The 22,385-nt window shown below is 53.3% G+C and overlaps 7 protein-coding genes across 7 annotated transcripts; 2 read left to right on the top strand and 5 right to left on the bottom strand.

Moving 5' to 3' along the window:
* The first annotated feature begins 727 nt into the window (after positions 1–727).
* On the top strand, positions 728–2,180 carry STEHIDRAFT_119605 (uncharacterized protein). The gene is made up of 4 exons (XM_007301689.1): positions 728–791; positions 890–1,942; positions 2,002–2,058; positions 2,122–2,180. Exons 2-3 carry the CDS (start codon positions 929–931, stop codon positions 2,029–2,031), a joined length of 1,044 nt encoding a protein of 347 aa, XP_007301751.1. The 5' UTR covers positions 728–791; positions 890–928; the 3' UTR covers positions 2,032–2,058; positions 2,122–2,180.
* A 286-nt stretch (positions 2,181–2,466) lies between these two features.
* On the bottom strand, positions 2,467–3,627 carry STEHIDRAFT_154509 (uncharacterized protein; the record flags this gene model as incomplete). Its single annotated transcript, XM_007301688.1, has 2 exons — positions 2,467–2,694; positions 2,779–3,627. 2 exons carry the CDS (start codon positions 3,625–3,627, stop codon positions 2,467–2,469), a joined length of 1,077 nt encoding a protein of 358 aa, XP_007301750.1.
* Positions 3,628–4,231: 604 nt separating this feature from the next.
* STEHIDRAFT_166783 (uncharacterized protein) lies at positions 4,232–5,427 on the bottom strand (the record flags this gene model as incomplete). The annotated part of the gene is made up of 2 exons (XM_007301687.1): positions 4,232–4,360; positions 4,438–5,427. The coding sequence occupies 2 exons, from the start codon at positions 5,425–5,427 to the stop codon at positions 4,316–4,318; spliced, it is 1,035 nt and encodes a 344-aa protein (XP_007301749.1). The 3' UTR covers positions 4,232–4,315.
* A 230-nt stretch (positions 5,428–5,657) lies between these two features.
* STEHIDRAFT_137985 (uncharacterized protein) lies at positions 5,658–8,303 on the top strand (the record flags this gene model as incomplete). The annotated part of the gene is made up of 5 exons (XM_007301686.1): positions 5,658–5,797; positions 5,876–6,085; positions 6,875–7,795; positions 7,888–8,145; positions 8,190–8,303. The coding sequence occupies exons 2-5, from the start codon at positions 5,891–5,893 to the stop codon at positions 8,301–8,303; spliced, it is 1,488 nt and encodes a 495-aa protein (XP_007301748.1). The 5' UTR covers positions 5,658–5,797; positions 5,876–5,890.
* Positions 8,304–9,215: 912 nt separating this feature from the next.
* Positions 9,216–15,749, bottom strand: STEHIDRAFT_119601 (uncharacterized protein). Its single transcript, XM_007301685.1, has 6 exons — positions 15,314–15,749; positions 14,593–14,797; positions 14,251–14,418; positions 10,683–14,186; positions 10,474–10,616; positions 9,216–10,409 (listed from the first exon to the last, which is right to left on the bottom strand). The coding sequence occupies exons 1-6, from the start codon at positions 15,725–15,727 to the stop codon at positions 9,633–9,635; spliced, it is 5,211 nt and encodes a 1,736-aa protein (XP_007301747.1). The 5' UTR covers positions 15,728–15,749; the 3' UTR covers positions 9,216–9,632.
* Positions 15,750–16,116: 367 nt separating this feature from the next.
* STEHIDRAFT_93757 (protein transporter SEC24) lies at positions 16,117–19,960 on the bottom strand. The gene is made up of 16 exons (XM_007301684.1): positions 19,868–19,960; positions 19,662–19,811; positions 19,340–19,606; positions 18,884–19,272; positions 18,719–18,816; positions 18,558–18,663; positions 18,259–18,490; positions 18,039–18,188; positions 17,598–17,957; positions 17,401–17,519; positions 17,268–17,340; positions 16,898–17,179; positions 16,724–16,827; positions 16,456–16,645; positions 16,346–16,380; positions 16,117–16,268 (listed from the first exon to the last, which is right to left on the bottom strand). The coding sequence occupies exons 1-16, from the start codon at positions 19,920–19,922 to the stop codon at positions 16,209–16,211; spliced, it is 2,670 nt and encodes an 889-aa protein (XP_007301746.1). The 5' UTR covers positions 19,923–19,960; the 3' UTR covers positions 16,117–16,208.
* Positions 19,961–20,915: 955 nt separating this feature from the next.
* Positions 20,916–22,056, bottom strand: STEHIDRAFT_154504 (uncharacterized protein; the record flags this gene model as incomplete). Its single annotated transcript, XM_007301683.1, has 2 exons — positions 20,916–20,936; positions 21,025–22,056. The coding sequence occupies 2 exons, from the start codon at positions 22,054–22,056 to the stop codon at positions 20,916–20,918; spliced, it is 1,053 nt and encodes a 350-aa protein (XP_007301745.1).
* Positions 22,057–22,385: the final 329 nt, after the last annotated feature.

Genomic DNA, 22,385 nt, shown 5'->3' with positions numbered 1-22,385 from the left:
TACGAGGCCACTATCCTCCATTTTGGTTGTAACCTTGTTTCACGGCCGCCGATATAAGCAGTTCTTCGTCGAACGCCACTATGGCGACCCCCATGAGCTATAATAACGCAGACTCCTTTGAACAAGCTTCACGGAGCATCAGGCTGACAAGTGATACCAGTACTGACAAAACCAAGGCCGCAGACTTCAAACATCCCGGACTCTTTTCTCCTTCAGTTCTTTCGCAGGTTCGTGGGCCACAAATCCGACCCTTTGCTTCTGGATGGGTATGACTACGCAATACTATTGACAGATATGAGACATTGTTTCTATGATCGTGTCGAGGGGTAGTGATAAGAAATATGTGATCATCAAGGTTCCGGAGAACTCGCCAATATGTTAGATAGAAAATAATCGGTGTCCGGCTTTGTGTGGCGCGCAGCTGAGTTCCGAGGCCACCGTGAATCAAAGGCACCGCGATACGAATGGCGCCGTGTCAATGCATGGGCTAAGTTGTGCTGACTTTCAAGACCCACGGTTGAAAGTATATCTTTCAAAAACGATGAAGAGAGACTGAGAACAAGGTCCAAACCAAAGTCCATGACAAGGGTGTGTCGGGTGGCGTCCGAAGTGGTTGTATCCGGGCCGAACAGAATTTGTCAGCCACGGGGAAAACCGCTCAGTCGGTTTCAAACTCTTTCGGACACGCATCTCGCCGTCAAGATCACGAAAAATACCTCTACCTGCGCTGACTGCTCTTCGGCTCTGCTTCGACTGCTCTGAGAACTTCTTTGTTTTCATACAATATCTTTGTAGGAAATTCTACTCGTTTACTTATATTCCCCTTCACCCGTTCTGCTAGCACTTTAAGTTTGCTGACTTCAACTGACTCACCTCACACGGCCGCTAGCCTGTAATATCATAGTAAAATCGCCGTTAGGTACTCAACATGGCTAGTGTTAACACCTCGAAGACGAATGGGAAGAGGCGTCACTCCCAGGTTGACGGAGCGGAAGAGCAGCCCACCAATCGTCAAATACCAGGATATCCCTTCGATTCCTCCGATGCCGATTGCATTCTGCGATCCTCGAACGATGTTGACTTCCGAGTCCACACTCTTATTCTATCGCTCGCCTCTCCCTTCTTTCGAACCATGTTCTCTCTTCCCAAGGGTGCTGCTGCCAGAAGCATTCAAGAGGTCAACGATGGACTGCCCATTGTCCCGGTCTCCGAAAATGGACGTACCTTGCACATACTCCTGTCTTTCTGCTACCCTGTACCTCCTCCAATTGTGAAACAATTCCGCGACCTCACCCTGGCTTACGAAGCTGCGGAGAAGTACGAGATGGACCGTATGCTTCCGCACATCGCGGACGCACTCGTCGACAAAGCATCACAAGACGTTGTGGCGGCCTATGCATTCGGATATCGTCATCGACTTACGGACCTCGTCATTACCGCGGCAAAGATCACGCTACAAAATCCACTGTCCGACCTTGGTCGTTCTCCGGAACTCGACCTCATCACGGGAACACAACTTCAACACCTCCATGCTTTCCACCGTTTATGCAGGGAGAAAGCCGTGGGCCTCGCCGACGACTGGGCGTGGGTCAAAGCCATATCCGCTATCCCGCTAGCCTCCGACACGAAAAATTGCGACTGTCAGATTATCATCACTATCCACGATGTAAAGCCTATTTATGGAACAACTTCGACATTCGAGGAGCACGAGGAGGACAAGCAGGAATTCTATGCTCCCGAGTGGTGGTACGACTATATGGACAAGGCAAAAGAGGCGCTGAAGCATCGGCCTCTTGGCAGTACTGTCACAGACCTATCGTTTTGTGCGTCTACATTTGGAGCGGCAAGTAAATGCGATGAACCGGATTGTGCGGAAGGCGTCCAGCTTATGCACGAGTTCATTGAATTGTTTGCCCAGGAGATCGACCAGGCTGTGGGTGATGTACGTGGTATTCATATACTTCCTCTTTATGTTTACTCAATTGGGGATCTGATGCGCAGGCTGCGCGGGGAGTCTTTCACTTGGAATAAATGGAGAAAGTGGTTGGTGCAATGATGGTGAGTTTCCACTACTCCGTAGCTCTCGAAACTTATAGCATTCTCATTCGTACATTGGGCCAGTTTGCGTAGTAGATCTTGAATATGTATCGCATATTTTATTATTTCCGAGCGTCACTGGCAAGGGTGTGCATATACAGACTTCATACACATAGTCGTCGTGACTCCGCCCTTCCTTCAAGTTTAATGAAAGCGACAAGCGAGCCTTGAGAACGACTTCATTTATTATGGCCGCCACGTAAAACCTTCCTCGCCACGCCAATGTAAAATAAGGCTCTCGTATCTATCTTCCCGGCAACTGCAAATTACAACATATAGCACCGTCGCTCACCACAAGCCTGATTCTTTGATTCTTTGAATTTCCCCGACCCTCACAGTGGACTGATACCCTACCATACTACCCCTAGTTCACACTCTTCCATTCCTCCTTTCCACCGAGATTGCTATCTGCTCCCCGGGACCAACGTCGATCCAAATCCCGCCCCTAAGAGACGCATTGATCGCTTTCCTGGCGGCGGAGACGTGCTGAAACTCGACGTATGCGTAGGTTTGGGAACGGAATATCTTGATCTCCTTGATGGATCCGAACCTGGTGAGAGCTTGACGAAGGGCATGATCCGAGATACGTTCGTGAAACTGAAAAGATTCATCAGGAGGGAGAGGGAAGTTAGACAAAAGTCGCCGATGTAGATACCAGAGAGTGGGATGAGCAGCACGTACCCTCACGAAACATTGAGCATTGGAAAGCGCTGGGTGGACACTCGGCTCCTGTACCACAACTGCACCCCACCTCGCCGCGAGATTTGCCCATGTTTTTGGCATAATAGTGGTAGTGTCATTCGGTATTGCAGCAGCAGGGTTGGGGCTAGACGGTGGTATCAAAGGGTTCGTGACAGGCACCTCACTCGATCTCCAATCACTCATGACCGGGGGTTCGACGGCTTTTTGGCATTGACGATGATAGCGCTGAAGTCGAAGGAGGTCTCCAGCCGTGATGAGCTCCAGCTGTGGGGAGTAAGCGAGTTCATCGAGGTCTGTGTCTAACGATGCTGTGGCGGCAGCATCGACGAGCCACGACAGTTGACGCCGGCATCCGAATGCGTATGTAGCGAAAGGGTCTTCCGACGCGTGTTTGATGAGATGCTCCCGAAGGAAAGCGATGAGTGAAATCATGGCGTATTTGTCTGTTGTATCATAGAGTGAGATGATCGTCGGTAATGGCTTCGAAGCGATTGTTTCGCCTGTCGATAGGGCGGATGTAGGGTAGATGAGGCGAAGGAGCAGGTCGAGTAGGGAGGACTCTTCGGAGACAGGGATGATGGGAAGTTGGTCTTCCTGGTCTTGGAAGTCTGGGGATTTTGAGGGCGGGGTTGGGAGGGTAAACATGGACTCGAAGACGGACGAGGTCATAGACAGGATGAGCGTGTGCAAGTGGAAATCAACGTTATCCGCAGAACGTAGGATGAAATCGGCAGTGTCCGCGTTGAACGGTGCATCCGCCCGCACTGGAGCACCATGAGTAGGCGAATCTTGAGTGGCGCTGCCAGAGTAGGTCTGTTGTTCAGGCATGGACACAGGGTTATGGAAGCTGGAGATTTGGCAAAGGGTGATGAATAGAGAGGAGATGCTCGCTGAGATGACTCACGACTCACGGAAGTGAGAAAAAGGGGAGGAGTCTGATGCATTGGGGGCAAAGGTGGGCCTCGTATATATGGTACTTGCCTCGAGGCATGTAACATTAACATAGTCCGCGCCACATCAATTCTGGTCTGGTGCTTCGTCTTCTCGTGAGAGTGGAGGTCAGAAGTGAAGCTGCTGTAACAGAAATACGTACTCGATGTACGTACATCACGATAGGCGGACAGACACAAAAAAATCAAGTGGCGCGGGAAAGACTAGATTCACTGATAGAACGAGGAGTGCAGACACGAACCGTTGACGGACTACAAAGGAGTCTGTGACCCAAATGAGTACGTAGTACCCTCGGGGAGGGGTGAACAGCGGCTGGTCCCATGTTCACGACTGTTCGACATCGGAAGAAAAAGTCATAGACCAGGCGGGCGTTGAACGTGTCAAGGGGAATGGTACGTGCGGTGGGTCGCTCGACTCGGTTGAGGGCACTTCCTTCCAGACCATTCGAGCTCGAGCCATTTATATGACATTGAGACTGCAGTGGTCAACGTGGGTCTCGGAAAAGGACTGTATACATATGATAGCGATGACGGTACCATGTTTATCGATGTCTTGTCAGGAAAGATCAACCGGTACTTGGACCAATGTCCGCGAAAACCCTCTCAGCGATCTGAGCGCAGATGAAACAGGCATATGCTTCAAGTTCAGTACACGACGATACTTAAAAAAAAACGCTGAACAGCATACCTCACGAACGGCTATATCGATTTCTTCAGAGAAAACCCGACTGAATTGGAGCATTTCGCCCATACCAGCCTCACATTTTCCGCACTGAGCGGCTTGGCGCAGCGCTGGGACCAGCAGGTCATCATCCGTTACCGTGCTACCTACCGGGCGGTGCCGTAATGCAGATTGTGCTCGAACCATGTACTCTTCAAACCATTTGGCGCACCAAACCGACGACTCATCATACGAGATTAATGCCAGATTGCTACCATACAGCATCACTTCTGTCTGACAGACACACGTCTTCTCCATGGAACCTACGGGTAGATACGAGATGTCGGGGATCCACGACCAGCCTTTGTACCTGGATGCCATGGCACTGGCACTGGTCTGGCACTCGTTGTGAAAATCATTCAACTTTTGGAGCTGCGTCCCCGTGATCCGTTCCAGTTCAGGGGAAGAGGGTAGTTGTGAAAGAGGCTTTGGTAGCGTGGCCATGGCGGCAGCGATGACGACACTCTTGAGCTGGTGGCGATAGCCAAACGCATAAGCTGAACTGGTGTTGTAGTCAGCAATTTCGATGAGCTGTTCTTGGAGCCGAGGGAGGATGTCGTCCATGGAGTATTTCTCGGCGGCATCGTACGTAGTCATGAGGCTTGACAGATCCCTGGTGAGTTTATGATGTGTGGGATAACAAAGGCATAGGATAGTATTGAGAATGGCCGAGGTTTCGGGGACAGGGATAACGGGAAGACCGTCTCGCGTGGATGAGTCGCCATCTGATTTATCGGTGGGTGTTGGTGTAGGAAGAGAGAACATGGATTCGAAGATGGGTGAAGCTAGCGATAGTATGAGTTTGTGTACGCGATAATCGACATTATCGGATGAACGGAGGATGCAGTCCGCCGTAGGAGACTGAAATGGTCCCTTCGCATCTCTGGGCGGTCTGGCGGTGTCTACCAGTGCGGTGTCATCGACTTCGGAACGGTGTCTCTTGCGACTGCTAGACATGATAATTGCAGATGATGCACTAATATACAGGCCTCGTATCAGTGACGTGACTTTATACATCTGGTGATAATCATACCAGCACGGTGCGCTTTGACTGCAGGTCGTTGATGAGCACAAACGAACGAGGATTGCATTGTGGCGGAACCGGGGACACGCCCGGAGGTTGCCGAGGGCTGTGAGAGATGGGGGACGGCCGGGACAAACTTTCTGTTGACCTTGACCTGTTCATCCTCGCGCTCGTCGCCGCCGTCGCTCTCCTCGTCTTGCTCGCTGTCCAGCCCATTCGACTCCTTTGCTCCCACGCTTTGCTGTATCAATCTTACCTAGATTTGTTCACGCACGTCTTTTCTCATTCGTCTTCACCACCTCGGTACGCTTAATCAGCTCCACTTACCCACATCATCCGCCGCTCACCTTTTCCCCGTCGATTTGTCTTCGTCGTTTACAGCATCGATTCACCGTCATGACCAACACCACTCCCTCTGCTGAAGCTTCTCACAACACTGTCGTTCCTTCTGAAGTCGGATGGCAGTTTGTGCCGCAATACTACACTTTCGTCAATAAACAACCGAACCGCCTCCATTGTTTCTACACCAAGTCCTCCACGTTCATTCATGGTACGGAAGGGGAAGATGGGAAACCGGCTTTCGGCCAACAGGTGTGTGTCATTTCATTCTGGGTGGTTGCTTTAGACCTGCAGCTCGTCCGTTGGTTTTACGTCTCGGCAATTGCGTGGCGCTTGGGCAGGGGGATGGCGATCGTTAGGAAGCGCGCTGGAACACAGCATTGGCCCTCGCTCGATGTTGTTCTTGGTGACGACGCGCAACGTCGGATCGTTCAACTCATACTCTTTTCAGTGTCGTCGAATGAAGGGCAGTGGATATGTCGCGCGTAGAAGACGGTACCGGAGAGCTGTTATGACACCGGTCATGCGACGCGTATGCACAACATATTTCGCAGTGCATTCCTATTGGCAGTGCTTATAACTGTACAGCAGCATCTCGCGGCTCTCTTATAGCTATGCGCAACCATTGTGCTATTGATATATTCGTATATATCGGTATATTTTATACCGTCGTTTTTTTTGGTGTGTGGCGTATGTGAATGACGTCTGGACGCGTCCGCAATTTCGAGTCGCGTCAGTGCAGCGCTCGTCTCCCATTCGTTCCCGGTCTGGACCCGGCATCGCCCGATATGGATTACTTCCGCCGGACAATCCTTTTCCATTCTTTGTCGTTATTACAAGCCACTCCACATTTGGCATGGACACCATGCACTTCTTTTTAAACTATGGATGTAGCTCGGTTTTTCTTCATGGCAGGATCATTGAGCGTTGGGATCATGTTCCCCGGGTTTCTCATTTTTATCATTACTCGTCCGATTCTATTCCATTTTATCGTCTGTCGATACTGCGACGCTTACCTACCGTTATCCATCACCTCTCTAGGAAATCCATAACAGAATTACGTCCATTGGTTTCGAAGACTGCAAGGTTTTCATTCACTCGGTGGACGCCCAATCCTCGGCAAACGGCGGCATCATCATCCAGGTCATTGGCGAGATGTCAAATCGCGGCGAACCTTGGCGCAAGTTCGTCCAAACGTTCTTCCTTGCCGAGCAGCCCAACGGTTACTTCGTCCTCAACGACATCTTCCGCTTCCTCAAGGAGGAAACCGTTGAGTCCGATGAGGATGGTGCTGCTGCCTCCGAGTCCTACTCCGAGCTTCCCTCGGTAGCTCCTGTTGAACCCAGTCCTTCGCCTGCCCCCGAGCCTGTTCCTTCAAAAGAGGACAGCGCCCCTTCTGTCGAGGCTGTTGAAGAGGAGCCCGCTCCCCCGTATGAGCCTGAACCCGAGGCCGAGCCCATCGTCGAAAAGGCCGCCCCTACTGAAATCAACGGTCACGCCGAGCCAGCGGAGAAGGAACCCACACCGGCACCCGAGCTCCCTCCCACCGAGCCTGAACAACCCGCCGTCGCCGCTCCCCCCACCCCCATCCCCGAATCCGCCGCTCCCTCTCCCGCCGTTGCCCCATCTCCCGCCCCACCAACACCAGCTGCCGCTCCTTCGCCCGCACCCGCCCCCGCGTCTCCGGCACCACCACCGCAGGCCGTGGCTCCCCAGCCCGCGGCTCCTCCTGTGCCGAAGACCTGGGCGAACCTCGCGGCTGCGAACTCGAAGAAGTGGGGTGCGGCCGTGGCGCAGGAGTCGAGGGGGACGAGCGAGGTGCCGGCTGCGAGCTCGTCGAATCCGCCGAGTGGGGCGCAGAGTCCTGCTGGGCCTGGCCCGAATGCTGGACGGATATCGAGGGATGCGCATCCGGCATACCAGGCTGCGCAGAATATTCCTACCGCTCAGTGTTTCGTGAAGGTACGTGTCTTCTTTCTTTGATAAAGACGTTTCTTGAGACGTGTTGCTGACTTGCACTTGACCACTCCCTCCTGCCCATGAATTATCTTCAGAGTGTCCAAGAAAACGTCTCCGATCAAGCCCTCCGCCAAACGCTCACCACCCGTTTCGGTCCCATCAAGGAGATCGAGATCGTCCGTTCCAAAGCGTGCGCCTTCCTCGAGTTCCAGACCATCGACGCCGCCAGGAAAGCGATCATCGCGTCTCTGCCCGTCCAGCAGGGCGGTGAAGGTGGAATTCGTGTCGATATTGGTGATGGCCAGCAGATGAGGATCTCGGTGGAGACGAGGAAGGAGAGGGGTGAGAGGCCGGTGAGTAGGCCGAGAGGGGGGATGCCGGTTAATGGTGGGGATAGGGGTGGCTTCAGGGGACGGGGTGGACCGAGGGGGAGGGGGATTGGAACGAAGTAGGCGGTGAACTCGTGGTTGGCGGAGGTGTCATACGTGGTGAGAGGAGGGCCGTGGTCTAGGTTGGGAGAAGTTGGTCGACGTGAACGGGGAAAGCCTTCTTTGACACTGGTGTGGCGAGGAAGGCTTGGCTTTGCGTGGCGGTCATGAGTCATGAGCATGCAGTAGTTGTTTCTCGTTTGTTGCTCTTGTTGTCGTTGTTGTCTTGCTCATTCCCTTGCTCTTGGGGCGGGGCCGGGGCCGAGTCTCAAAACCTTGGTAACTGTGTGTGTCAATATAAAAGTATCTTCCTTTTGGTCTCTATATTTTCGTAGCGTTTCCACCGTGTGATTTATGCTGTCTGAAACCATGTCATGGTAAACGGAGACATCGAAACATAAAGTTCGAAACTGTGTCATGCGCATACTATAGTGTGTTGAGTTCGAGCCTAAGTCAACCCTTAGGTCGGTTGACACTGTAACATAATGATGCGAGAAATTACGAATAACATCTCATACGTAACCGTATTAAACAGTAGGTCGGTTGGCGAAATACTACCTATGGACCCCTGAGAACACGCCTTGTCACAAGCCGACAAGGCACTCTGTGATTGTTCGTCGACCTTCATACGGCATCTGCTTGCGACTTCTTCTAACTGAAGGGGTAGAGTGTTACTTTCGGATAGAGCTTTATCAAGACATCCGAGCAATTGTGACAGAGCAGACTTTGATGGAGCTGCCATGAAGACTAGCGAGGATAGGTGGTGGTGGTGGTTGTAGAGAGAGATGCTCTGTCGACGGTGAAGTCAAGTGAAGTTCGGTTCGCGGTCAACTTTAGTTGCCCCCTTCGTCAGGCACATGCCGCGCGCGGCGCCACACTGATCATGATGCCACAGTCATGAATCTCTTCAGGGAGGATATATATGATATACGACTGCATGAATATTGAGTCTTTGTGCGCCTTGCTCAAGCGGACGGTGGCACGTTCGAGGTCGAGAAAGCAGGGCAAAACAAGATGGTATTCATCACGAGTAAGAGAAAAGAAAACGTCATTATTACGAGGGAGTGTGTGTGGCCAAACGTACAATACTGTATGGCGGGCTTGCTGGATACTAACTAAATAGATCAGACTCGAACCAAATCAAAAGAAACAGTAGAACAAAAAAAAACGGTAACGATAGGGTAGCTGGAGTCAAAGTGAGTTCGAGGGGAGATGAGGAGTCTGAGGGAGAGACTGGGGTAAAATGTATATGTAGTAGACAGACTTGGGATATGGATATATCGAGAGATAAAAGGCATAGGTATAACGCAACAAGATACGAAGAGAGGAACGAAAACAGCGCAGAGATGACCAAAACTAGACCGTAGATATTGCAAGAGATAACGGGGACGGGAAAAGACTTGGATGCTCAACTACGACACTTCAGGTCCGGCGAATGTGGGTACGGGAGGCTTCGGCGTCTTCGTAGCCCTCTTCGATCCAAACCTCAGCTTGCCGGAGAACAACCCACCACCACCCTCGCCCGATGTAGCACTACCTGCTCTCGAACGGAACGACCACGCCGGAGAAGTTGGCCGTTCCACGTCGGAGGGGTGTGCATCTAGATGATGATCTCTCGCACGAGACCTTTCGCGTTTTCGAGGAGGAGGAGAGGTTGGTGTTTGATCGTGGTTGTGGTGATGATGGTGGTGGACATGGCCAGAGGGCCCGACAGTGTGGCGACCATCGCAGCAAGCGCGGACGTTCTCGAGACCTTGGAATCCGCCATCGCCAATAGTATCATCGTGAAGCTCAAAGTCCAGATCCTCGTCGTCGTGCTGGCCGGGTATGTCTACGAACTCTTTTCCGGGACTTGGACTATACGAGTCACCACCACCGTACCGCAGATACTCGGCTGCAGGCGTCCCCGAACGTTTGCCCACGGATCCACCGACAGACAGCTGAGACTGACTCCTCTGCCCTCGAGGCGTCGCGTTCCACTCGCTGGTCCCGGCACTCCGAACGCTACGGAAACTCTGAGGGCTGGCAAGAAGGTGCGATTGGGGCGGGGGAGCATCGTCGTCACGGTCCTGGTCTTGAAGATGGCTTTGACCTGAAAGAGGGCTCGACGGCATTGGGCCTGGGATGCCTTTCATGCCAGGAGAGGTTCCGGGTAGCGAGCTCGGCCGCGTAAGGAGATATTTCAATGCCTGCAAGTACCAGATGTCGTCAGCTTTACTCGTATAGTTCTCAAAGTTAGGACAAAGAACATACACTGAGCCACATATCGTGCCTCTCTTTAGTCGGTGCAGTGATCTTCATCTCCCTCTGCGGCGTCGACACGACAACACTGTACTGGTAAAGACCAGGCGGCATCGGATTCGGGTCAAGAACCGAGCGAACGGCCTCGATATAGGCTACAAGAAAAACTTCGATCAGTGACCGCTCATGCTCTACTCAGGGCAAGAACTATATGGACATACCGCTCTTCGCACTCGACTCGAAAACATTTGATGACCCAGGATCCGACGAACTCCAATACAACGTCTTCGTGTACGGATGCACCCAGAAGAACCTCCTGTGCCTCTTCTCGCCATAGCCCTTCCCAATCGCCTTCCTCGTGTACTTGTACAAGAACTCGCCAATCATGGTCTGCGTGATAGCATGGATGACCGACGGGTCGGTCACTCCGCCCATACCAGCAGGACCACCCGCTGGAGACCCAGCGCCCAAGTTCCCAGGCGTATGAGGTCCGTTCGTCGTTGTAGTGGGAGCGATAGACCTGTTCCCGGCCGCATGCGGGTAGTAGTGATGATCCGAAGACATCGACGACCTTCCAGAACCAAGGGAGTCTCCGCTCTGCAGGGAGGTACTCGAGAGCTCTCTTCCCCTATCTCTGTGAGCAAGATGAGCGAGCGCTGCCGAGGCACCGACATACGACCCTGTTGCGTTGGCCGCAGATCTGAAGCTGGTCGTCGAAGGCCTCTGTCCAAGATTTTGCGACCCTGGCAAGCTCGTACCATGCATACGAGGAGAGAACGCAGGTCTGAGCTGAGGCGTTGTGGCGCGCTGGATAAGGTCAGGCGGTGGTGGAGAGATCGGACGACCAGGGGGAGCTTCATGCCCATTGTGCGAGGAGGCCGTGGAAGTCAAAGGGATCCTCCGGTCTGGTATGAACTGGGGCGGCGGCATACTGTTCGGCGGAGGTGGTTGACGAGGTGGAGGAGGAAGCATCATCATCGGCGGGCGTGACTTGTCAACAGGGGTGGGTATGGTCGAGGGTAGTCGGGATCGAGGAGCACCGTCCTCCACGCCGCCGGAAAGTGCTGACTCGATGGACTGACGACGATCAGACTGGGACGTACGTGGACGAGGAAGAGTCGCGACGTCACGAGCGGGGATGATCGACGTTGGAGGCCCAGCTGGCGATGAAGGAGCGGAGATACCTGGCGTCGCAGTCGCGGTGGGACCAGCCGACGCAGGTGGTGAGATGTACTGGAATTGCTGCATCGCCGGGCCCACTCTGATTGCAGCATACGAAGGCTGAGGCTGCACTGGAGCTGCAACCGGTGCAAGAGGAGGAGTCGGAGGCTTCCACTCGTCCGTCTGGATGGACATCTCCTTCAGTTCGGGCTTCGGAGGTTCGACGACTGGTTCTAGTACAGGAATAGGCGCGGGAGCGGGCTCTGGCTCGTCTGGCATTGGTTCTTCCACGACATCCATTCCGACCGATTTATCTTCGTACGTAGCCAGGGGCTCGTATACCGCCGTCCGCGGACGTGGCCTGGCTAAAGGCACCGATGCCGATGAAGATGCCGCGGAATCAAGCGCGGGGCGGCTGTTCAGCCTGGAAGCAATGATGCTCTCACCGTCGTCCTCGTCGTCCGTCACGTCCCGCATGGATTGGAAGTCGTCGAGCGAGTACGTCGGCGTCGATGCGGTCATCACGACACTCCTCGCATCGTGGAACTCCGCCTCATCAGTCTCGGTATCGGTGCCCGTGTCGTCCCCGGTCTCCGTTCGACTATCGTCCTCCTCCCCGACCGCGGCCTCGATCGCGATAGCGAGCCCGGCAGCACGAACAGGGCTCGTCTTGTTGACATCGAGTTGCGTGAGGGTCGTCCTCCGTGACCTGGACCATGCCTCCCCAGGAAGGATCGTCGTTTCCGACTCCTCCGTCTGCATATCCGCGTCGGCTGTCGTAGGGAAAGTGACCTCGTTGGCATCGGTCTGAACATCCATATGGGCGACTTCAGCAAGTTCGGTCTGTGTTTCGGCTTCGGTTTGGACCACAGGCTCTGGAACGGGGACAACAGGCTCTTCGACCTCATCCGTAACGATGCTCATTTCGCCGTACGTCCTGGGAGGCTCCAAAGGCTCGTACTGAATGCCCATCTCCGAGCGTTCGACGACAACGGGCTCGGGTACCGGTTCAGGCTCGGGCACAGGCTCTGGCTCCGTCTGGATCTCCATCTCCATAGTCTCAACCTTCGGAATTTCAGGGACAAGCTCAGGCTCGACCTGGATGCCCATCTCACTCGTCTCAGGCGGAATCGGCGTGACCTGAATCGCAGGCGACTCGGGCTCTCGTTCTGGCACCTCCATCGACTCAGTTTGACATCCAAACTCTGCTGTGTCGACTCGGATGTCGAAGCTGTGTTCGGGCAGGACCACACTGTCGCCTTCGCCCTCATACCCACCCCAGAGTTCAGCTGCGAGAGCTTCCGGCTTGCCGACGAGCGAAGGAGGTCTGGCTTCTTGGAATGCGGCTCCGCCTCTTCTCCTAAGTGTACCGCGGCCCATGGCGATGCCCAAAAGACCACGAGCGGGGGAAGAATTGGATGCTGAGAGTTGGTTGCGGAGGGGAGAGCCGCTGTATGGTAGAGAGCCAGAGGAAGAGGAGCGGCGAAGAACGTTAGCGAACGCAGGGTCCATGCCGTCGATACTGGTCCTGTTGGAAGCGGCTTCTTCTGGCTCTGGACCAACGGTAGTGTCTTGGTCTTGATCGTCTGCCTCGGCGTCACCGAGGAATTGGGGAAGGGATGGGACGGGAGGTGGTGGCGAAGCAGTAGTATCCGCATCATCGTCGTCGTCGCCGTTTCTCGCGGCCTCCAGTCTTTGCTGCAACAGCATCCCACCGCGACCTCTGGCCCTGCCTCGTCCTCGACCAGCAGCACCAACGCGAATCGGCGTGCCTCTTCTCGGTTTCTTGAGCGAACCATTGGGACCCGCCTCTCCCTCGTCGTCACTTCCAGCCTGCTCCATTCCCTCGCCGAAAACAGCAGAGCTAGCAGGGGATCTACCAGCCTGCTTCCTGAACTCAATCCCTCTCTCCTTCTCCCTCTGCAAAGTGCCTTTCAAGGTCGAGATCTGCCTCTGCGCATGTGACAACCTCTGCTGCAACGCCTCGACTTCGTTCGCGGGATGGTTAGGGGCCATGAACGGTTTCTTCAACGGAGAAGCGTCATCATCATCTTCCTCCATATCACTCAAGAACTCCCCGTTATACGTCCCCTCCCCAGACTTCCTACGATTCGTCGAGGCGCCACCGGTCCTATCGCTGAAGATATCGTCCTCGCCTTCGCCGTACACAGAAGGAGTAAGGTATCTGCCCCTTTCCGCACGCTGCTCCGGAGTCAGAGGCGAGCCTCCAAGCCCGAACCCGCGTTTCTCTTTGCGTTCGGCCTCCTTCTTCAGCTGCTCCAGCGTCGTCGACAGATCACTCTTATCCCTCATCAGAGCGGCCCTCTCCCTGCGGTGCTGCGCGACATCGGTCTCATGCTTAGCCTTGAACTCGTCGAATTGGGTGTTCAGACGTTCGGCCTCGATACGATGTGCGTCCGATGTCTCGCGGATGGTCGAGAGCTGCTTCAACGACCGGCTGTGGTCGGCGGAAAGTTTCGAGTGCGTCTCTTGGAGCGTGCTGTGGTTCTGTCGGAGCTCTTGCAGCGTGACTTCGAGGTTCCAGTTCTCTTCGCGATATTTCTCTGTATTGCATAAATTAATCAGTACTTCATCGATAGTGACAGTATGTGAGAAGCAAGGACGTACCGGTACTGGCCTCTTGGGCCTTCAACGCTGCCCGCAGACTCTCAGCGGCACGCTCGGCCTCCTCCTTCTCCTCCTTCATATCTGCAATCGCCTTGTCACGCTCCCCGAGCAGGCTTTGTAGTCTCCGAACCTCGGTGAGCAGACCGGAACCGATCTCGAAAGCGAATTCTGCACGATTGCGAGATCGTAGTCGAGAACAATTGGCACGTGTTAAATTAAATTTAATTTCGTTTAGGCGTTAGGTGGAGCATTGAAGTTTGACAGCCGAGAAAGACAAGACAGAGGCGCCGTCGACGTCAGGAATGTTTGTAAGATCTAACTAGAAAAAGAAAAGGTACGCACCGACGTCGTCCGCACGGTGAGCCGCATTCTTCGCCCGTCTCGACGATTGAGCTGCAGAAGTACCGGCTGCTGCTGGCTTATGGATTCGTTCGTTGTCGGACGTCGAATGGGGCATTTCCGGCGGTGGCGATGAACTTAGAAGGGGCGACTGAGGTCGCGATGGTGGCCGCGACGGCGGTCGTGATGAACTCCCATTCACAGGAGCCTGAGAGCAAGGAAAACATGATCAGCATCGATACGTATAACATGGCGGTAAATGATGTTCGTGAAGAAGGTGAAACAAGAGACGAGCAGCGGAGGTACCCTAACTGTGCAGTCACCGTAAGAGTCGGCACGGACCCAAAGGAGAAGTCGCCCGCGTATACGTATGCGCCATTACTCATGCCATCGACACCGACCGACGCTGAAGCTGGCGAGAAATACACGCAGAGCGATTCTGCATGGTGCGGCGGCATGAATAAGACGAGCAGGATGCTCGGTGAGAAGTTCCCACAGATTGGCCCGATGAACGCAAGAAAAGGTACCACAGCAACGCACGAAGTAGCGACAACGAACGAGCATCGTCCGACATAGCATACATCAGATATATGCGTTATATCGCACGAGAGTCAGAGTGGAGACATTTCCGTCCGCGATATTTGACGCTGACAAAACCCCTGTTGAACGGGGCGACAAGCACACCCCGCCACTGAACACGCCGGCCAGAACAACAGCAACTCACCTTGCCGAACGCCGTCGAAAGCTGTACATTCTCCGCATCCCAAACAGTGAACGACTGCGCGAGCTGACGATACCTCTCTCTCATATCCGCATCGATCTCGTCGTCCTCCCCAAGCGCCTTGTCCGCATCCAGCTCCTGCAGCTCTCTCACTCTCTCTTCCAGCTCAACCTGCTGCGCGAGCACTCTCTGGCCCAGCGCACCAGCCTGCTGAAGCTGCTTCTCTTTCCTATCGAGCAAGTTCTGGAGGTAGAGCCGCATGTCGCCTGCGGACGAGGTATGGGAGACCAGATCGGTGTTGGTATTGCTGTGGGTGGAGGACATCTTCCGCGTCCTGGGGTTCGTCGTCGTCGCCGTCGTCAAAGTCGAGGGTGGTGGGGAGAATACGTCGTCGTAGCCGTCTGAGGAGTTGGCCATGGCCGTCGAGGCCCGACCGCAATAAAGCAGCGATGGAGAAGAAGAAGAGGAGACTCGCGGCGCCGACGCAAGTGCGTTACCGCCCCCCCAACACGCGATTCCCACGCTTTTCCCGCTCAACCGTCAACGAACATTTCCCGATTTGGGCAACGGTCGCACCCCGCCTGCGAGTTTCGCTTCCGCTTTCATGAGCTTTGCTTCCGACTAACATGCACATCACGACCGCCTCTCAGCAAGCCGACCGACAAGTGCCCACGTCAGTATCCTCCAAGCGTCGTTTTCGTTGCTAAAATTTCGCGAGCATGGATCAACTCGAGGTTGCCACGCGGGATGCCACGCGTTCGAGGAACCCAAGCGTACCCGACAACAGAACAACAACAGACAATAAAAGTAAACACATCGTACTCTCTTTGACAGCAACTCCAGAGCAGCAAATCATAGATTTAATAATACCTCCTCCTTGAAAGTCTGATTGTAAGGATCACCAAGGAGCCCGGATGCTCGCACTCGTCGACGTAGACAACGAAACGCCATTTTGGATCTACCAACGCCCACAGACGTCATCAGCATTCCACACCATGGATGATCAATGAAGGAGAAACAAGATGAAAGACTCACCGCAGCCACGATCTGTTTATGAACCAGCGACAAGTCTGAGCCACCGCCACATCAAAGCGATCAGCACGCGTAAGACCCCTCGATGTAAAGGTGAGGGGGTCGGGACTCACAATCCATGTAACTCAAAGCGCCACAATTATGATCCTCCACCAAAAGGTCGCTAAACTCAATCTCCTGCCCGTCCAAATTCTGGCGAGCGAATCGGATCTTCAACTGGCGTCCTCCGCGCTCTGCGGTTCGGTGTGCGAGCACGTTACGGACTTGCGTGGAGAGGCGTGTAGGAAGTTCCGGTAGAGAGATCTAGAACGCGGCCGACCAAATCATGCGTTAGCAAACATGGGATTGTGAGCGAAGAGAGAGGGGGACAGAGGGACAGACCATTTCTGGGTCAAGGCTGTGAACATCGTCGACGCCGAACAGATCCATCAATAACGCTGGGGAAGCACTGAGTCCTATCCAGAATATCATCACATCCTCATTATCTGTTTCAACGCCACCATCCGTCTTTCATTTAGTAATCACCCCCGTACCAGTATAATAACGCACACTCACCGATGAGATACACCCCACCAGCCTGCATGAACCGATAACTACACCGCATCATCCCCGGCATATCGATCCTCATCACGACCTCTCCCTCTCCTCCATCTCCATCCGTCGCAGTCGCAGTCCCTTTGACCGCAGGCGCAGGTACAGGCTGCGGAAGGGCGATGGCTTCATCTAAATCGTGTAGAGCTAGCATACGTGGGTAGAGCGTGAACATCGTGGCCCTGACGCCCAGAGCCAGAAGCTTATGCGAGTGGAAGTTGCGGACATCGGACGTAACGGAGCGAGCTGAATGATTTTGAACAAGCTTTAGCAATAGTCATAGTAGCAGTGATGAAAGAAAGAGGGAAGAAGAGGGCAGGTATGCCTAACTGACCTTTGAACGGTTTGCTCTTATGAATTCCGAGCGCGTACATCGGGAGTGCGCGGAACGCTTCTGGGATGATCAACTACGATTGACATGTCAGATCAGCTTCAAAGCTTAAGTCACGGAGTGGACAGAAGCGCACCTGAGTAGCCCCCGTCGAAGCCGCGCAATTTCGTCGATAGGCATACAGAATTGCTGACGTAGCCTCAGTCAGATCCTCACGAATCGTCGAAAGCTTCGTCTCCTTCATTCTCGCTATTGCTATACGACGTGCAAGACAACACAACAAAGATCAGATATCCCCGCACAGAATGAAAGAATCGAACAATCCTGACTCACATCTCCGAAGAAGAGCAACCACCACCGCGTCCATATCCGCAAACCTAAACACCGATCCCGCCAGTCCAGCCACCTGAACAGCCAGATTCAACACCCGCACTCGTCTCTCCCCTCTCATCTCGGGTAGTACCTCCTCTGCACTGCCATCGACTTCCCCGTTGACGAGGGGGGAGGGAGAAGGACGTCCTCGTGCAGCTGTGTATAGGACTGCACATTGCAGGAACGCATACCCTCCTTCGTTCAGTTTTCCCGAATGCTCTAGTGTGACCGAGATGGATTTGTCGGCGTCCATGGTCCCGAACTCTAGGGAATCTGGAGTGGGGAGGTGGAAATTGCCCTGGTAGGAGGATATTCGAAGCCCTGTTGTAATAAAATGGAAGAATAAGCATGGGGCAAACGAGTGGGTAAAGACATAATATTGCTAGGTAAAAGAGACCGCACCATGGGAGCAGCGGACTCGAAGGGCGCAGTTGTACGCCGTTGTCCGCGAAATGAGTCTCCTGAGCTGCGAATGTAGAACATGGCGGTCGTGTACGAGATCAAACCGTGGATGGAAAAACAGCTCCCCGCCTGTGATGCTCGATACCACACCTGATCCGCCAAAGCCACACCGTCATTAGCACCTGTATGTCTACGATAGATAAAACGAGCGCCGACGTACCGATAGATCCCACGTCAACGAACTTGTTCATTCCTAGGAACATGCTCACGCCAATACCCTCTTCGGCCAGTTCTTCAGCCACGTTCTGCCATGAATGGTCTCGTGGGACAAATAGCGTTTTCTCCTTGTCCGTTCCGTACATTTCGGCCTCGCTTGTTCTTGGCTGAAGCGCACCGGGACCAAGTGTGGGTAATGTTGCCTGGAAGAATACGACCTGTCCTCCCCGTCCTGCCTGTATGAAACCATTTATGAGCGATGCTGTCGACGTCAGTGAACTGTGGCGAACGAGAATGAGTTACCAGTGTGGCGAGTGTGGCGCGGACGGCGGAACCCAGACATGATTGCGTGGACGTGAGGGCCTCGTACCGTGGTGAAATACTCTCGAGCAAGTTTTCAATTACTGTCCTACGAAGTCCAATCCTGAGAAAATATGCGAGAAAGAGATAGACGGGGGACGTACCGAGACCGATGTGGGTTGACAAGGATGCCTTGTCGTGTTGGAAGGAAAACCTCATCAATATCGGCGACCACGAGCATATTGGCCTGGTCGAGACTGGGCTGGGTATCACGCACGAGTTGAATATACAGTATCGCACAAGGAAGATTAGCAATCAAAGTCACTCACAGAGAGGTCGTAGAAATGCAGCTCGCTGTGGAACGTCAAGATTCCCACATGACACTCAGAGGGGAAACAGGAGTCCTCCCCATAGAGTATCTCTTTCAGCGATTCGCATGCCGTCCGCAGGAAACCCGAGCTCACAGCGTCGACAGACACGTCGAATGCAAACAAGTAGTCCATCGGCTTTGGTTCACGACCGAGTGTAGACGCAGGAGTCACTGGTGGTGGCTCGATGGAGACATATGAAGGATTTATTCGTTCAGGCGGGTTGGGTGCCCAATAGGCCTCTGTATCTGAGACGGCAAAGTCAATGGTGCCTTTGTTCAGCTCAGGCCGCTGAGCGTGATCAAGTCGCAGGAAGTTGGAGTCCAGATTGCAGAAGTACTCCGCGCTGACTGGGGACCACCATACACTCTGATATAAGTTAAGAGTACGCCAAGAAACGGTCTGAACAGAACGCACCTTCGGTCTCGTGCCCACATAGATTACACTTCCATCTACTTCCGCCCGCCGTCCATGTACACCACGGATTGATGTAACCCTGACACAGAGCACACCTCTGAGGCCCACTCGGTCCACATTCTACTAATGGCACAGGTTCCTCTCGAGGATCGACGTCGGCGAATGGTTGGATGATGGCAGCGAGAGGGATTTCGAGTTCGTTCGCGAGGCGGGATGTGGAGGGTATGTTCCATGTTGTCATACGGACGAACTTGGGTGATGAATTGCCTAACGTTTGACCATGAGTCCTAGATAATTGTATGATGTTGAAAAAGGCACGAACCCTGGTCCAATGCGATATAATCCGAGGTTGATAACGGTGCATGGTTTCCGGGTAAAGTGGTATATGTTTGGTTCTCCCACTTGTCGCGGTCGGCTTCGATGGCATCCACAGGAGACGGTACCTGACTTGGATCTATGTGTGTTCTCAGACCTATAGTTCACGAATATGAACGTTCTCTTCATATACCTCGTGGAAGAAATCCGTACCTTGTAGAGTCTGGCCAGCGCTATGAGGTGGCTGCGGTATTGGGTCTCCGTACATTTCTGGAGCCACTCCGTCCAGCGACAAGCCACAATCACTGGTTCGGCACAATTGCGGGATAGAAGTGAAGAAGGATGATATGTATCTAGGAAGACGAGGAAATATTGGGAAATGAAGCAAAGCCACTACTCGGCACTGTGGCGTCAGCTCCGTTGTTTGGCAAAAGCCTCTGATCCTAACAAAGAGCTATTTATGGACTGCCTTCGACCCAATTTGGCATCGTTCTCTTACCCTCGGACTTGCTTCACTCTCGCCGCTTGCACTTCAGCACAACATCTTTATATTAGACATTCGCGAGCCATAGAATGATTTATGTTCTCCATACTTCAAGGCCTACTCTGCTGACCTGTTCTTGACTCCACTCGCCGCAACACCTTCTCTTGACCATTTCACAAACCCTGTTGCTCCCGGGCCTTTCGTGAGAAAAAAATACCATCATCGATAAACTATTCAAGAACGAGGGACACAAAACGATTACTGTCAATAGGGCATATATGTAGCGGTTCACATCAGTTTCGTTCATCATCCTGAAAACGAAAAGTGTGAACTCGGAATCTCGAGTGTGGTGCTAGATATAATACTCAGTTCACATTGAGTTTGGATCCTCGAGACGGGTCTACTCCTGCTCTCATTCCCGTCTCCCTTCCTGATGGCCTCTGATACAGCGATTCTTTCGGGAGCTACAGTACGTGGGCCTTCCGCCAAAGTGTGTGTTGTTCCGAACGACGTCAGTGAACGGGCAGAGGCCGGAGGAGGCCCCTCTCGCATCGAAATCGCACTGAGTGGGAATTGAGCTTCGAGGCTCCAACGGGACAAAATTGCGAAGTATTGAACCCATCATGGGTTTAGTTCACATCGCAAAAACGCGATGTGAACCGCTACATATATGCCCTAATGCCACGAGGACAAAATACAAGAGGAGACTTCATTCAAGCTACGTACTGTTTGGTGCCGCAGACTTTGTGACTTGTTGTATATAGACGCTTGAGGGGCTTATATAGACGGAGGATCCACCTGAAATATATTCGAAATAACATTGAAGTTTCGATTATCAGAGCAGTGCAGCTTTCAAGGAGAAAAAATAAACAAGAGCAAGACTGACCTGTGCAACAGCGTCTTCGATCGCGGCAGCGAAACGCTCAACAAACTCGAGCATGGTTTGCGTACCCCTTCGGCATTCATGTATTTTGGTGCAGGATATAGCCTCGCCCAACGTTGGGGCTAGAAAATCCCTCTGGGTGACTGTGCCACCTCTGGGCCTGATCTTTAATGCGGACTCAGAGCGTATCATATAAGCAAGCCACCATCTTGGGGCCCAGAAGTTCCACTTAGGATCAGGATCTAAGACAGAACCGCTCTGGATAGCATTCTCTAGTTGCTGCGAGGACGTGCACTTCCTCCTACAGGAGCACAGAGGTGAATTTGAATAGTAGGGCTCCCCTAGAGGCACATGGGCAACGTTTTCGATCCATCCCCACTGCTCAACAGCGATTTTTTGGACGGAATCCTGGCATCGACGTCTGTAGATAAGAAGCCTTTGAAACTGAGCAGCCGAAATATGCTCGAGTTCGGGACATAGTGGAAGGTCGTCGATGGGCGAGTCAAGTGTAGCGATCGCAGAAGCTTGAACAACGTCTGTAAGCTGCAAACCCCACGCGTAAGCAGTGAGGGCGTCTTGCGACGCGTTCTGCAACAACGCTTCCATGACCGGGTGGATGAGGCCTTTAAGGTCGTACTTGTCTACAGCCTCGTAGAGGGACATCAGAGTCGACAGAGGATGATCGGATAGAGGCCGTAGAGGAATCTGACTGGGAGGATAGATGCGACGAAGAAGGATATCGAGAATGCTAGCATCTTCCTGGAGAGTGACGACAGGAAGACCGTTCTTCAGCTCCTGCTGTTCGGCGGAAGTGGTGGTTGGCTCTGGAAGATTGAACATGGAACGGAAGAACGCGGAGGCAATCGACAGAATGAGTTTGTGCGCGCGAAAGTCCACTTCATCAGAGGTGCGGAGTATGCAGTCGGGGTCGACAGCCTCATCATCGAAAGGTGCTGGGGCATCCGTGATCATAACAGGAGCTGATCCAGCGATCAATGCTTGATCGTGGCCAGCGGTCAAGTTGTTTGGGTTCATCTTGAAATCTACCTGCGATATGGTCGCACGCAGCTGTCAGATGTTGTGCGATATAGACTTGAAAAACACGTACAAGACAGTAATGAGGGAGTGTGATGTGGGCGAGCACGCCTCATCTTTAATCACATACCAACCGGGTTCTTCCATGCTTCCACGCTACACGATGACCGTAATCTAAATCTAGCCTGGAAGTTTTTTCTCACCAGGTGATTACCTCGATGTATTTATGTCTGGACGTTCGGGACATTCAAGATTTTCGCCGAAGTATCGCCAAAGCATCGCTAGACGAGAGCAGCAGGTGCAGGCCCAAATTTGCAAGTAATCGCTGT

The sequence above is a fragment of the Stereum hirsutum genome (genome assembly GCF_000264905.1).
Source record: "Stereum hirsutum FP-91666 SS1 unplaced genomic scaffold STEHIscaffold_4, whole genome shotgun sequence".
Lineage (NCBI taxonomy): Eukaryota > Fungi > Basidiomycota > Agaricomycetes > Russulales > Stereaceae > Stereum > Stereum hirsutum.
Note: the sequence above shows the minus strand (reverse complement) of the source record. Positions and strands in the feature narration are given on the sequence as shown.